Source organism: Vigna unguiculata, chromosome 3 (genome assembly GCF_004118075.2).
Source record: "Vigna unguiculata cultivar IT97K-499-35 chromosome 3, ASM411807v1, whole genome shotgun sequence".
Taxonomy (NCBI): Eukaryota; Viridiplantae; Streptophyta; class Magnoliopsida; order Fabales; family Fabaceae; genus Vigna; species Vigna unguiculata.
In genome coordinates this window covers 10,795,951-10,809,384 of record NC_040281.1, presented here as the reverse complement: position 1 = coordinate 10,809,384, position 13,434 = coordinate 10,795,951, and the positions used below count along the sequence as shown (strand labels likewise).

Below are 13,434 nucleotides of genomic sequence, written 5' to 3'. Positions count from 1 at the left end.
AATAAATATGAAGAAGAAGGTTCAATGGCTCCTCATGCTGTTCTTCTCTGACCAAGTAGGTGTCACGTTGACATACATTTGACCACTTAGGCCACATGATGAATACTGCCAACGTTATTTTTATTTTTTTTTGTTCCTTTGAACTCAATCATAATTAATAATCAATCATTTTTGTTATATTTTCAAATATAAAAAAATAGTGAAACGTGTAAATTATTTAATCTCATATAGTTTAGTTATATATTTAAAACAGTTTCTATATGATATTTTTCAATTGTATGATGCATTGTTAAGTTTACGTCTATCCAACAAATTTTTAATTTTATCAGAAAAGATAATATATTTTTAATTTGATTGAAGTGTGTTCTTAAATTGGTCATTCCAGGTAAGAGACCAAATTAAAAATATTTCTATAATATATGGATCAAATTTAAAATATCTTACTTATAAGGTTTAAATTAAAAACATGTAAAATAAATATTGGTGATAGAAACCAAATCTATAATACTTATAGGATTCATTTTAATAAGTTTTTTTTTTGAGTTTAAGAATTAAATTGATAAATTACTTGTAAAAAAAATACTTGTACAAAGACTAAATTAATAAATTATTATCTCTTAAATTTTAACTTTTTGGTCATTTAATAATACTATTTTGAAAAGAAAAAGCAATCACATGAGAACTAGTTTCTAATAATAAAATATTATATTCAGAAGAAATATAAATAGCTATGACATTTTTATTTTATCCTGTTTTCTATATTACGATAAATGTATATATATTAACTAAAAACTATGAAAAGGTAAAAACATAATTACCATTGTTTTAAATTTTAAATAAACAGGTAAATAAAAGTGAAAGTATTTAAAAATGATAAGAAATGAAAGAAAAAAAGAGGACATTTCTAATGTGGAGTGATAGCCAAAAATGAGTGTTGAAATAAAATTTTGTTTTGTTAAATTTAAGATGTTTGTTTAGATAAAGAAGGATCTAAGATTAAATGAAGAACGTTGAAATGAAATGAATGTGTGAAAAATGAGTGGAGAGAGTGAAGAAGATGCAGATGAGTGAGTTGAATTATGAGATGTGTAACTATTAGTTGCGTTGAATTTGGGGGAAAAAAGATAAAAAACAGTGAAAGAAACACGTGTGGTGGTGTTAGTTAATGAATAAGAAGTTGAAAAGGTTTGAAGATGGAAATATTGGTGGTAACAGGTGTACCTTCTCGATTAAATATTGTTTTTCCCTCATATATGAACAAATTGTACAGAATTATATGAATTTTATTATGAAAAAATATATTGACTTTAAGAGCCTGCGCGCTGAAAAAGGGAAGACTCCAGGAACCAAGCATCATCATGGAATTTTCAACTGTAATCACAAGAAAAATGCTACACGGAATTGGGAAAAATCTCCACATCATAGTTCGGTTATTCAATGGTTTCTGCATCAGATTGGGTTTGGTAACACATTCTTACTTTCAACTTCAATAAATCAAACTAAACCCTACTTCTGAATCTAAAAATGTTATTAGTATAATATTTTTTCTCATTACAAGAAAATTAATATTTAACTTTACATTTTTATATCAAATTTAGAAATAAACAACAAAAGAAAGTGAGGATATTTTTGTAAATAATTAAAAACAAATTACATTCTTACTTTTAGAGCTTGACATGTATAAATTAAAACTTCCAACTTCCTTTTCTTTTAGATTTCTTTCCAATTTTCTTTTTGTTTGTTTCTTTTGGATAGCAACACGACTACATTGTTGTTGTGTGGATGTATGTAAATGTTTAGGAAGTCATTTTTCTAATTTGCTGTTTGTTTTATTTCACATGTCTTAAAATTTTGTTGTATTTTTTCATTTTCACTATTCACATGATTATTCAAATGTTGATTCATAACACTATGGTTCTTTCAATGCAAATTAACATTGATATTTTTTATACGTCTAATTATATTTTAAGTCTATCGAATTTTCATTTGGATTTTTTACAAATTTTTGTGGTTTATTGAATACTTAATAAATTTAGTTTTTTTTAATTGATTATTCACTTTTAACTTTTTTCTGTTAAGAGATGATGTGGCTTAAGAGAGTGACATGATTATTATCTTGTCATATTTGATATGTCACCGTATATTATTTTATTATTTTAAAATTTTCTGATTTATAATTTTATAATTTATGATTTTATAAATTTATAATTTAATTATTTTAATTCAAAATAGTATAATTATAAAATTATGATTTTATTATTTGAATAAAAATTTAAAAGATATCATAATTTTATATTTTATAAAATCATAATTAATTTTGTTTTTAATGAAATTTTTATAAACTTCTATATTGGGAGAGATAGTCGATTGGATTGCATAATGAGAACAATGTTTTAGAAGTTGGTTTTAATTTTTGTATTGTTTGAAATTGAATTTTATTAAGACAAATGCTTATAAGTGATAATAAATACTTGAAGAAAATGTTAGTTTGAAGGAAAAATTTTATTTTATCTTACATGTGAGAAAATATAATCATCATGTTTAAGTTTTTAAATAATATTTCCAATAAAAAGTAACGATTTTAAAATTATACATTTAGGTAGTCTCTAATGTAGTGGTTATCGTAGTAGCACATGAACCTGAAATTAAAATTTATAGTCAAAATAAAAGTCTTAATGCATAACAATATTATGTAATTAATAAATTTTTCAATAAAATCAATACATCATCTTTTATATCCATAAAATTCATACAAACTTTCTCAAATAACACTTTTATTTAACCAAATAAATGTTTAGTTGTTTCTTATAGAAGAAAAAAAAATACAATAAACTCTTGAATAATTATAATTTTATTATTTTAATTTAAAATTATGATTTTATTATTTGAATAAAATTGAGCCATAATTAAATTATTTTAACTCGTCTTTTTGTAAGTTTTTTTTCTATCCTTTTACTAATAAAAACTTATAAAATATATTTAAGTTTCAGAGATATAAAAGAATATATTTAGATTAAAAGGGATGAAAATAATAATAAAATATTTGAAAACATATTCAATATTTTAAGAAAGTTTTCAAATCTTAATTCGTTGTATTTTTAATTACTTAATTTAATAACCCAAATGCATTATATAAAGGTCGGGTTGTTAAATAATAATTTTATATCTCACTTTGGGATGGGATGAAAAAACAATATAAGTGTCGCGAACAAAATATGCGATCGCGAGTATTTATTATTTATGGGTAGTAAGTAGTTTAATATGTTTTATTTATGATAGTAAGTATTTTAATATGTTTTTTATAAATGCTGTGCGAGTATCATATTATTCGTACTTATTATTTGTAGAAAATTAAAATTAAAAATAAAATTATTTTATTAAATTAAATTAAATTAAAATTAAAATTTAATTTATATTTTATTAGATTAAATATAATTAAATTTAAAATTAATTATATTTAATTTTATATTTTTTTGTAATTTCATTTAAATTTCATTTTAAAAAATTACAAGAAAATATTTAAATATCGTTAGATGTCCATGGATACTTGCAGATTAAACTCACAGATATTTTTAAAAGGATATTCAATAAGTAATGGAATAATAACATATCGATCTTTTTGTTAGGAATCGGGTCGAGTTTTAAGTAAACATTATCCGGCCTGATCCGACCATTACTATCCTTAATCTAACTCAAGAGAATTAGTCGAGTTATATTAAATCTTAAATTAAACTCGATGTAACCTTAATATCTTATATCTATACTTCTACATAAATATATACGAAGGAGATCTTGTTTTCATATTTATTTTTTAATTTTATTTTTTAAATATATTTTTTTAAAATTAAAATAATTGTTTCATCAATTTATTATAAAGTTACCGTTTTTTTTTAACTTTAACCAATCTTTTTAACTGAATTTTTTTTAACTATAAAATTACCAACAAAATAATAAAAACTATTTATAATAAAATTATAAAAACTATTTCTATTTAATTTTATAATTATAACAAGATATAATAATATTAATAATAATTTTATTAATTTTTAGTATCATAACATATTTTTTACAAAGTCAATTAATAAAAATGTTAATTTGAAATTAAAAATAACAAATCATTAAAATTAAAATATTTAAAAGTTAAAAATTAAAATATCATATAATCATTAACATTTAAAAAAATTATTACATAAAATAAAATTCATAAAGGATTCTTAATCTTCAAATTACACTGAAATCGTCATGGCCATTTAATTATAGTCACCATTATGGTCAACTTTATAATCATAATAATAATAACTATTATTATTAATAACATAATCATGATTGTCATTATTTTTCTGTGACATTTTGACATAATAATAATGGATGTGATAATAATCTGTTTCCAATTACTTCATAAGCTGGAAAAGTTTGTTACTAAGAGAAATCTGTGGAAAAAAATCATATATATATATATATATATATATATATATATATATATATATATATATATATATTCAATATTACTTTAAAGTTTTGCCGATATTAATGATAAAGATATAAATAATTATATTCAATTGTATAAAAGATAACATATTTATCTTAGCTCGATAAGTTTGTTACGAGAAGGAATATATAAAAAAAATCATCTTTATTCAATATTACTTTAAAGTTTTGTCAATGCTTATGATAAGATATAAATAATATTAAAAAAATTGAATAAGATAATTAGACAAGTATATGGTATAGTTTTACATATAAATATATCAAATTGAAAATTCATTATTCAATTAGACATTGATGCTTATTTTAAAAGTAAATAGAACTTTCAAGAGACCATCATGATAAAAATCAAAGCAGCACCTGGATTAAGTCACGTTTTTTTTATCGGCCACGTTTATTTACGTTAAATCAAAGAATTATATGTTATATATGACATGTTTTGGTATTGGTAGAAAGAAAAAAATACATATAATTTGGTCAGTGTTTTGTTAAAACATAATGGTATTTGTAACGCTTAAAAGGTGAATTCAATTTAATAAAGTGTCATACATATATAAATATCAAAAATGCGGATATTGGATAAGAAGGTACAAAATATCTCAACCATGTTCATAACAAAAGAAAGAAGGCACCACATTGTCTAACCTAAACAAAATGTATCAATAACAACATAAATTCTTGTACAGAAAGATAAAACTAGACAATGAAACTTCTTTCGCTGAGGACTTCATAGTGAGTCCCATACCCGTCCTTAACCATCAAGCTGTAGCATCCCCATTGTCATTACCACTGCCACGGGTTCCCACATCTACTCACATCGATAGAGTTGATGATCATTACAAGAGAGAAAAACCACACACACAACCATACAAACAAGCGAAAGGGTAAGCTGGTGCACAACATTCATACATCATAGTAATCATCATTCAATCATAAAAATAAGCATATATATATATATATATATATATATATATGATATACCAGACCCCTCGAGACTATAAGACCTGACTATCCGGATACGCATAATGAGGCACCACCACAAGACAGTGGAATTAAGTTCTAACAGTGAGGCATCACCACGAGGCCTTCGCGGAATTACACCCTTACCAGAGGCACCACCACGTGGCCTACGTGGAATTACGTCCTGGCCTTGAGGCACCACCACGACCCCCCGTGGAATTACGTCCTTTTGTCGAGGCACCACCAGGGACTCCCCTCAAGAGGGTCCATGGAATTACGTCCAATCGATGAGGCGCCACCAAAATCTCTCACTACAAGAGTCATGGAATTATGCCCTACCCATATTTTAAACATGTTCCACCCACTAATCAAGAATTTTCTGTAACATAAACATCATGTATAATCAACAGTTCATACAACTCATGCTTTCCAATTCATACCCAATCAAATAACATGCCATTTCCATTTCAAATGTAACATATTAATCATGCTATCATCACGCAATCCTTCTAGTAAAGTATTTGAGTTAGATAAACAAGCCACACATCGGTGAACCACTCAATAACAACATCAAAAACTACCCTCTCCCTCGCTCAAGCTAACAGGGCTCGCTCAGGTGAGGGAACCCTCTCGCTCAGGCGAACCCCATCTCGCCTAGGCGAGGGCGCGACAAGGGGACAGGGGACTCTGCGAGGTCTCGCTCAGGCGAGTCCCTTCTCGCCTAGGCGAGAGCACTCCTCACTAAAAAAGAACACAAGTCGCCTAGGCGACAATTCGAGTGGCAGATTCTGGGCGAGCATCTGATAATCTTGCTTAGGCGAGTCTAGCTCGCTTGGGCGAGAAAACCAGCACTCGTCACTGTTTTCTCATTCAGAAGCCACAAACACGAAACAAAACATGTTTTAACATAATCCAGATCAGATGCAATGACAACCAAGTCACACAAACACGAACTAACAACAAAGTAGCGAAAAACACAAGAAAACGAGGGTCCTAGCTTCCCTTACTTGGAACTAGCTAGACCGGGGTTTCAACTCCGACAATGGGACCCAACGGTACAAGGGAGAGGTGGCTAGCTGAAATAGAACAGCGGAACAAGACTTAACATAAACTCACACGAAACCCTATTAGGAAAAAGAACAACGAACTGAACAAGGGGTGTATGAGTCGCAAAGTACCTACGCGAATCAAGAGGATGAACGGAGCTCACTTGATTGAGATCGAGTAAACCCTAGCAGAGCTTCTGGGAAGAGGTTAGGGCTTGACGGCTGCGATTTCTGCGAATAAATGGAAAAGATTAGGTTTGGACAGACTTAGGGTATGGTTTCCCCTTCTTGGATCAGCCCTAGACCCAACCATCTTTGGGACAACCCTTAAGGATTTAGGCAAAAACGGAGAATAAAATTAATGGACTTACAGTATTAGAGTTTTTCATGTAAATACCTAAATAAAAAATGGTATACAGAAATGAAAAAATACATATCCCGCAAATATATGCATATATAAAATTCGTAGCATATATGTATATATAAAATTTAGAGCAGATTCTTGCAAGTATTAATTATTGCAGGTAGATAATGAATATTTTAATATGAATTTATAAACAAATTGAATATCATAATATTTATAAAGACAAATATTTATTACTTATAAAAAATTAAAATTAAAATTTAATATATATTATATTACATTAAATTTAATTTATATTTAATTTTATACTTTTTAATAAACTTTAATTAGTTTTATTTTAAAAATTTATAAAATACTTTTTAAAAGTATTTATGTGTAAAGTATCTATAAATTTTAAAAAAAATCTACAAATATTTTTTAAATATATATTTGACGAGTAACGAATGAATCTTTCTCTGGTCGGTAAGAAGACATTATTTGTGATCGATTTTATTGTCATCCCTGAATATCCACACGTGAGACTAGAGGTGAGCATCGATCAGTTACGATAAGATTCAAATTCAGATTAATCAATCCAATTAAATTCAAATTTAGAATTTTAAAATTCACACCCAACCATTACATTATCTGGCTTTCAAGAGTTATAGAGAGTAGAATTTTAGATGTGGGATTTGAAAAGTTAACATGTGGGATATGGATTCATTCGGATATCCATAAATTTTTAACACTATTTTTTTTTTAATTTAATTTTTTTTTATGTTTAATTATATTTTAATTTTTAAATATATTAAAATATAATTATTTTACTATTTTATTATTTTTTAATTTAAATATTAAATAAAATATTAACACAACTATATAATATTTATAAACATCATTATCTTTTAAATAAAATAAAATATATTAATTATTATTAAATCATATTTCATTTAATATCACAATTAATTATAAAATTATATAAAATTTAATGCATATTAATTACTTTTAACCCATATCTTAAAGCACTTGTTAACAACTCTTATCCGAATTTTTTATCCGTGATAACTCCAATTTGATTAAAATCAACCGTTCACTGATTTTACTTCCCGATTTTGATAGTTTCGAATGGGTGCGAATGTTTTCCTCAACCCTATGTGAAACCAAAATATAAAGCTTTTCCCATTTAAGACCAGAAGTTCAATACTTTCTTAAGAAAAATCTAAAAGGAAACAAATATATGTGAACCATATGAATCAAATTTAATATTGATATAATTTTGTCAAGAAAGTCTAATTCGTAAATGATGTATCAAAACAAATTCAAAGATTAGTTCCCCAATGTTTCAAACGCATCAATATTAGTCATACATTAACTATTATGGAACTTCGTACAATTTTGGAATTAAATCCCAAACAATTACTAGCATTAAAATCACGATCTTTTGGTCGGTCAACAAAGAATCAATCATATATCATCTATTCATACATTACCAATTGATGATGTGATGTACCTATAAACAAATTTTTCAAACAAATTATTTTGAGTTGAAAACATCGTAAAAACTTATATTTTTAATTATTTAAAATTTTAAAAGTATACACATGTAAATATAAAAAGTGATAAATAGAAAATATATAAGTTGTTAAAAAAATAAATATATGATCAAGAACAAATAAATAATTTAATAAGAATCCTGATTTAAAATATAAGATAAATGTTTATTTTATTGTTGTTAAAATGTATACTCAATTATTAACATACCTTTTGCAGTTACCGGTGTTTCTTCTTCCAGTTGCCGTTTTGTTTCGTTTAACAAAAAAAAAAAAAAATATATATATATATATATATATATATATATATATATATATATATATATTACGTACTCTTTCTGTTTTACACATTCTGCAGTTTTTTTTTTATTCTCTATCTCCGTTTTTATCCATCATAACAAATAACTTCCTCCTCATAACGTAATTTTTTATATCTTTTATATTTTTAAAAATCCCAACGCGTAAAATGATGTTTCAAAAATTTCAAGATTAGTTCACTAATAATGTTTCATTAACTATTATGGAACTTTGTACAATCTTGGAATTAAATCTCAAACAATTATTAACATTAAAATCACGATCTTTTTGGTCAACAAAGATCAATTCTATATTTATTCATACATTACCAGTTGATCTACCTAAAAACAAATTATTTTGCGTCGAAAACATTGTAACAAACTTCTAATTTTAATTATTGACAATTTAAAAAATATACACTTTTAAATATAAAAGGTGAGAGACAGAAAAGATATAAGTAGTTAAAAAATTAAATATATCAACAAGAATAAAAAAATCAATTTAATAAGAATTCAGACTTAAAATATAAGATAAATATTTATTTTATTGTTGGTAAAATATATGCTTGGTTAAAAAAATATTTATAAAATATTCATATCTTTCATTCCGTTTTGATTCCTCATCCTATGTGTATAATTTTATCCATTACTTATCATTTTTAATCTTTTTCCCTTTTTCTCCATACCTATCTTCCTTGGAGTTAATGAATAGTTTTCTATAATAAATAATAAATATTAAAATAAATTGATGAATTAATAATTACATAATATTGAAGTCAAAATCTGACTACTGGCATGTCAATTTACGATAAACAGAGTTGGGAGTGGCGTGAAGTTTCTTCAACTAGGTAGTTAGGGTTGAAATTGGTTTCTTATAATTGATTTAGTTTCCTGTTAGAAACGGTGTGTTGCTGTTAAAACAAACCGTAGAGGTAGAAACGAAAAACGAAGTGCTTAATCATTTTAATTATTTAATAGTAATTGTGAATTAGTGGGAAAAAGATAGGAATAAGATCCAGTATGAAATTGGTAGCAGCACACACCGTTAGTTTGTTATGTAGTGGAGAAAACACAGCTACTCTATTTCACTTTCCACGTGGCAACAGCTGCACCCTTATAATTGATACAATTATTTCCCGCCAACCTAAGAGATTCATGAATGTGTCAACGCACATTCACCAACAAAACAACCGTCCTTATCTTATCCTCTTCTTTTAATAATATAAATTATTTTCTTCTTTTCATTCATTCATCTTTTCTCTATCGTACTCTGTTCTAAGCCCGCATAACAGATCCACCAAAGCTTTTCATTTCAGGCTATGGGGGATTTCGAGAGGCAGGAGAGGGTCATGGAAGAGGAAGAGAGAGAGAGTTTGCTCCAGGGTGTGGCCGTTTTAGACTTTGACGTCCTCTGTTCCACTGTGGCTTTGCAAGCTCAGCATGGAAAATGGGGGAGGCTTGGTGTTGAAGATGATGATCAAGAAGAAGAGAGTGCTGAGTTTGGTGCTGTTCTAAGGATGTGGGAGGGTGAGATTCTTGAGTGTTTTGATGATCATCGCATCGCCCTTGAATCCACATGGTAATCAATTGTTCATTTTCCTTTTTCTTTTTTCTTTTTTCCTTCTGGGTAATCATCATTGTTTATTCTGTTTTTTTTTTCCTTCTGGGTAATCATCATTGTTCATTCTGTGATTTTTTTCCTTCTGGGTATTCATCATTGTTCATTCTGTTTTTTTTTCCTTCTGGGTATTCGTCATTGTTCATTCTGCTTGTGTTTCCCTTCTGGGTATTCACCTTTGTTCATTTTTAGGTCTGTCTTGTCTTTTCAGTTATGTCATATATAACAGTTTCTAAAAAGACTTTTTTGTTTTCTGGAATAAAGTGTTGAAATGAGCAGGAGTTATGAATTTAGTCCTTTAGTTTTCTTTGAAGCTATCAAGGAGCTCAAAATTTGATTTTGAAAAGTTAAGATGTTTTATGTGATCATGATCCGCCATGTCTGAAAATAGTAGTTCATTTTGTTGTTACAGCTGTCCCTGCTACCGATTTGGGAAGAACATGAAGAGAGCTGGTTTTGGTTCTTGCTACATTCAGGTAACATTGATCAGAAAGTTGAACAGCTTTTGTTTTGGTAAAAATGATGAAACAGTTGCTATGAAATTTCTAAAACGATTGTGTTTATAATTGGCAGTTATTTTAGCTTGATTCCTTGTCTTATTTTGCAGGCAGCGTTATATTTTGTTCTTGCCATGGGTGCCTTTCTTAACTGCATTGCCTTTGCTGTCACGAGACGTCACTGCAATCTATACCTGGCAGTTGCCTTCGTTGTTTCCTTTGTAGCATATTTAGGGTTCTTCCGCACACGACTAAGAAAGAAGTTCAACATCAAGGTGAGTATTTTTCTGTAATTGTACAATGTTTGGATGATTACGGATGAATGATTCAACAATTATGGTTAAAATTGACCCATATAATTTCCTATAAATGCAAGACTATAGTGTTGTTGATTTATTTGCTTATATAATTTGATATGTTTTGATAAACTAATTCTAATGCACTCTTTATTATTAACTTTTTCAGGGTAGTGACAGTTCCTTGGACGATTGCGTTTACCATTTCGCCTGTCCTTGTTGTACACTATGTCAGGTCACTTTCGAAACTTTCCTTCCCTTCTCAATTAAGTTATCTTGAATCATTTTTAAGAACATTCATATCAGTTTCTTCCAATGACAATACTGAATAAGGGTAGTTTCTTAAGCTAAGCAAAATGGGATATATTTGGTATGTAGCAAATGGAGTGAATGATGAGATTTAACACGTAACATGATGCAGGAGTCTAGAACGCTGGAGATGAACAATGTTGAAGATGGCACTTGGCATGGTCGGGGTGACAAAATATGCATAGGAGGCTTTGGCGAAAAGAGCAAAGGATTGTTTCAGTTACATCCTCCTTCGATTATGAATATTGATGAAAGTTCATTGGAAACAAAATCAGACACAAATGTCAGCAATCTATCTTAATTGAAGGTGGTGACGAAGATTTGAAACAGTGATGCTTCATCTTAAGGCATTTAACATGCACCTTGGCCAGACATTTAAGAATGACATTGAAAATTTCTTGCTGAGCATTCCTCCATACAAGGAAAGTTCATGTTAAGGACTATGTTGTTATGGATGAGGGGAGTGAAACAAAAGTATTGTTAATTGGATGGCTTTCCATTTGTGAGAAGAACGATGGTTTGTTTCAGATTCCCTCTGGGAAGGTGATGTTTGAGACTTGTAACAGAGTCTGATGATGGTACAAAAATGCTGCCATCTTATGATGAATAATGTAATGTTTCATGAGATTAAGTGTTCATAATTAATTGAGAAAAAGAAAAATGCACATTGGATGGGGTCGAACGTGAAACCTCCTATTTACTTGAACGAGTTGCTCTAACCGCCCGAACTACGTAATCTTTCGTAACATTAAGCATTGATTCGATTGTTGATTCATAGCAATGAAGAAAAAAGAGAAAAAAATATAAAAATAATGCTTTCATTGAGAGTCGAACTCAAGACCTCCCGCTTACTAAACGGGTGCTCTAACCAACTGAGCTATGAAAGCTTTGTTAATATTTGCAAATACAAGTAATAAATTGGATTTTTGAGTCTCACTTTCACGGTCATCCCTATTTTAAGAACAAGTTTCTAAATTTTTTCTTATATTATTTCATAATTCATGATTATGTAATATTAATCAATTTTATGGTTAAATTATTTGATATTATAAGTCTTGTCTTAAATGCTTAAAATGTTCTAAAATACAAAGATAAATTTAACACTTAAAAAATTAAATTAGAGACATTGAACAACTTTTTTTACAGCTATACTATCGATACAAGGTATGTATTGTTTTTATCAATAATTAATTTTTTTAAGAAAGTTCTCTCAAGAGAAGGGAAAAAATGGATATAAATACGTGTTTTGTTATGATGTGTCACTTGTGCATTATGCTTCTAATGTATAGGTTATGCATTAAGAATAATGAGTTTAATGAAGGATCATTTGTGAGGAACTCTATGTACAAGGTACAAGGAAGAGAACAACGACAAAAAGGTAGAGGAGAAATTGAAAAGAAATAACAATGTTCTTCTTATTGGTATTATATGAATAAAAAAAAGAGAATTTGTAAACATTTTTTTAGAAGTAAGACATGTAGGAGAGTCTTAATATAAAATTATTAGAGAAAAAAAAGTCTAACATCATATTTTTTTAATTGAGTATTTAAATATAACAAAGTTTAAAGCTTAAATCATGAAAAGGTTGTGTTAGATAGGCATTGAACAAATAATGAGTGCATAGTCTGACTCATGATAAAGTACTATGCAGATATTTACTACGTCGGTAATCTAGCATGAACTTATAAGAATATAACTAGAGTTTAAATTTGTGATGCAAAGAATGTCTTCACCATATGTTGTTAAGAGATTTGTATCAATTTCAAGCTCAATTCAAATATCTCTTAGAATTCAAGTTAAAGCTAAAATGTATATAAACTTCATTTGACACACGCATATGTTTGTCTGAAATAGTGAATCTCGGTCTTTAGACAAGTACATTTTTTGCAATGGGCGAAAGCCTAATGAAACAATGTTGCGTGAAGGTAGAAGGCCTATGAGTCATGAACTTCTTTTTCCCAAAAAAGAAGTAATGATGGTATCCGAAGAATAAGCATCAACTAATTATGTGTCAGCAACCACAATAAAACAAAG

At 27.9% G+C, this 13,434-nt stretch overlaps 1 protein-coding gene, 1 long non-coding RNA gene and 1 other non-coding gene across 3 annotated transcripts; 1 reads left to right on the top strand and 2 right to left on the bottom strand.

The window, feature by feature from the left end:
- Nucleotides 1-5,000: 5,000 nt before the first annotated feature.
- LOC114179853 lies at nucleotides 5,001-6,860 on the bottom strand. The gene is made up of 3 exons (XR_003603537.1): nucleotides 6,624-6,860; nucleotides 6,453-6,521; nucleotides 5,001-5,293 (listed from the first exon to the last, which is right to left on the bottom strand). It is a non-coding gene; the product is annotated as an uncharacterized LOC114179853 (long non-coding RNA).
- A 3,054-nt stretch (nucleotides 6,861-9,914) lies between these two features.
- On the top strand, nucleotides 9,915-12,065 carry LOC114176216. Its single transcript, XM_028061172.1, has 5 exons — nucleotides 9,915-10,259; nucleotides 10,711-10,774; nucleotides 10,906-11,070; nucleotides 11,261-11,326; nucleotides 11,513-12,065. The coding sequence occupies exons 1-5, from the start codon at nucleotides 10,000-10,002 to the stop codon at nucleotides 11,699-11,701; spliced, it is 744 nt and encodes a 247-aa protein (XP_027916973.1). The 5' UTR covers nucleotides 9,915-9,999; the 3' UTR covers nucleotides 11,702-12,065.
- Nucleotides 12,066-12,213: 148 nt separating this feature from the next.
- Nucleotides 12,214-12,287, bottom strand: TRNAT-AGU. Its single transcript has one exon. It is a non-coding gene; the product is annotated as a tRNA-Thr (tRNA).
- Between the last annotated feature and the right edge of the window lie 1,147 nt (nucleotides 12,288-13,434).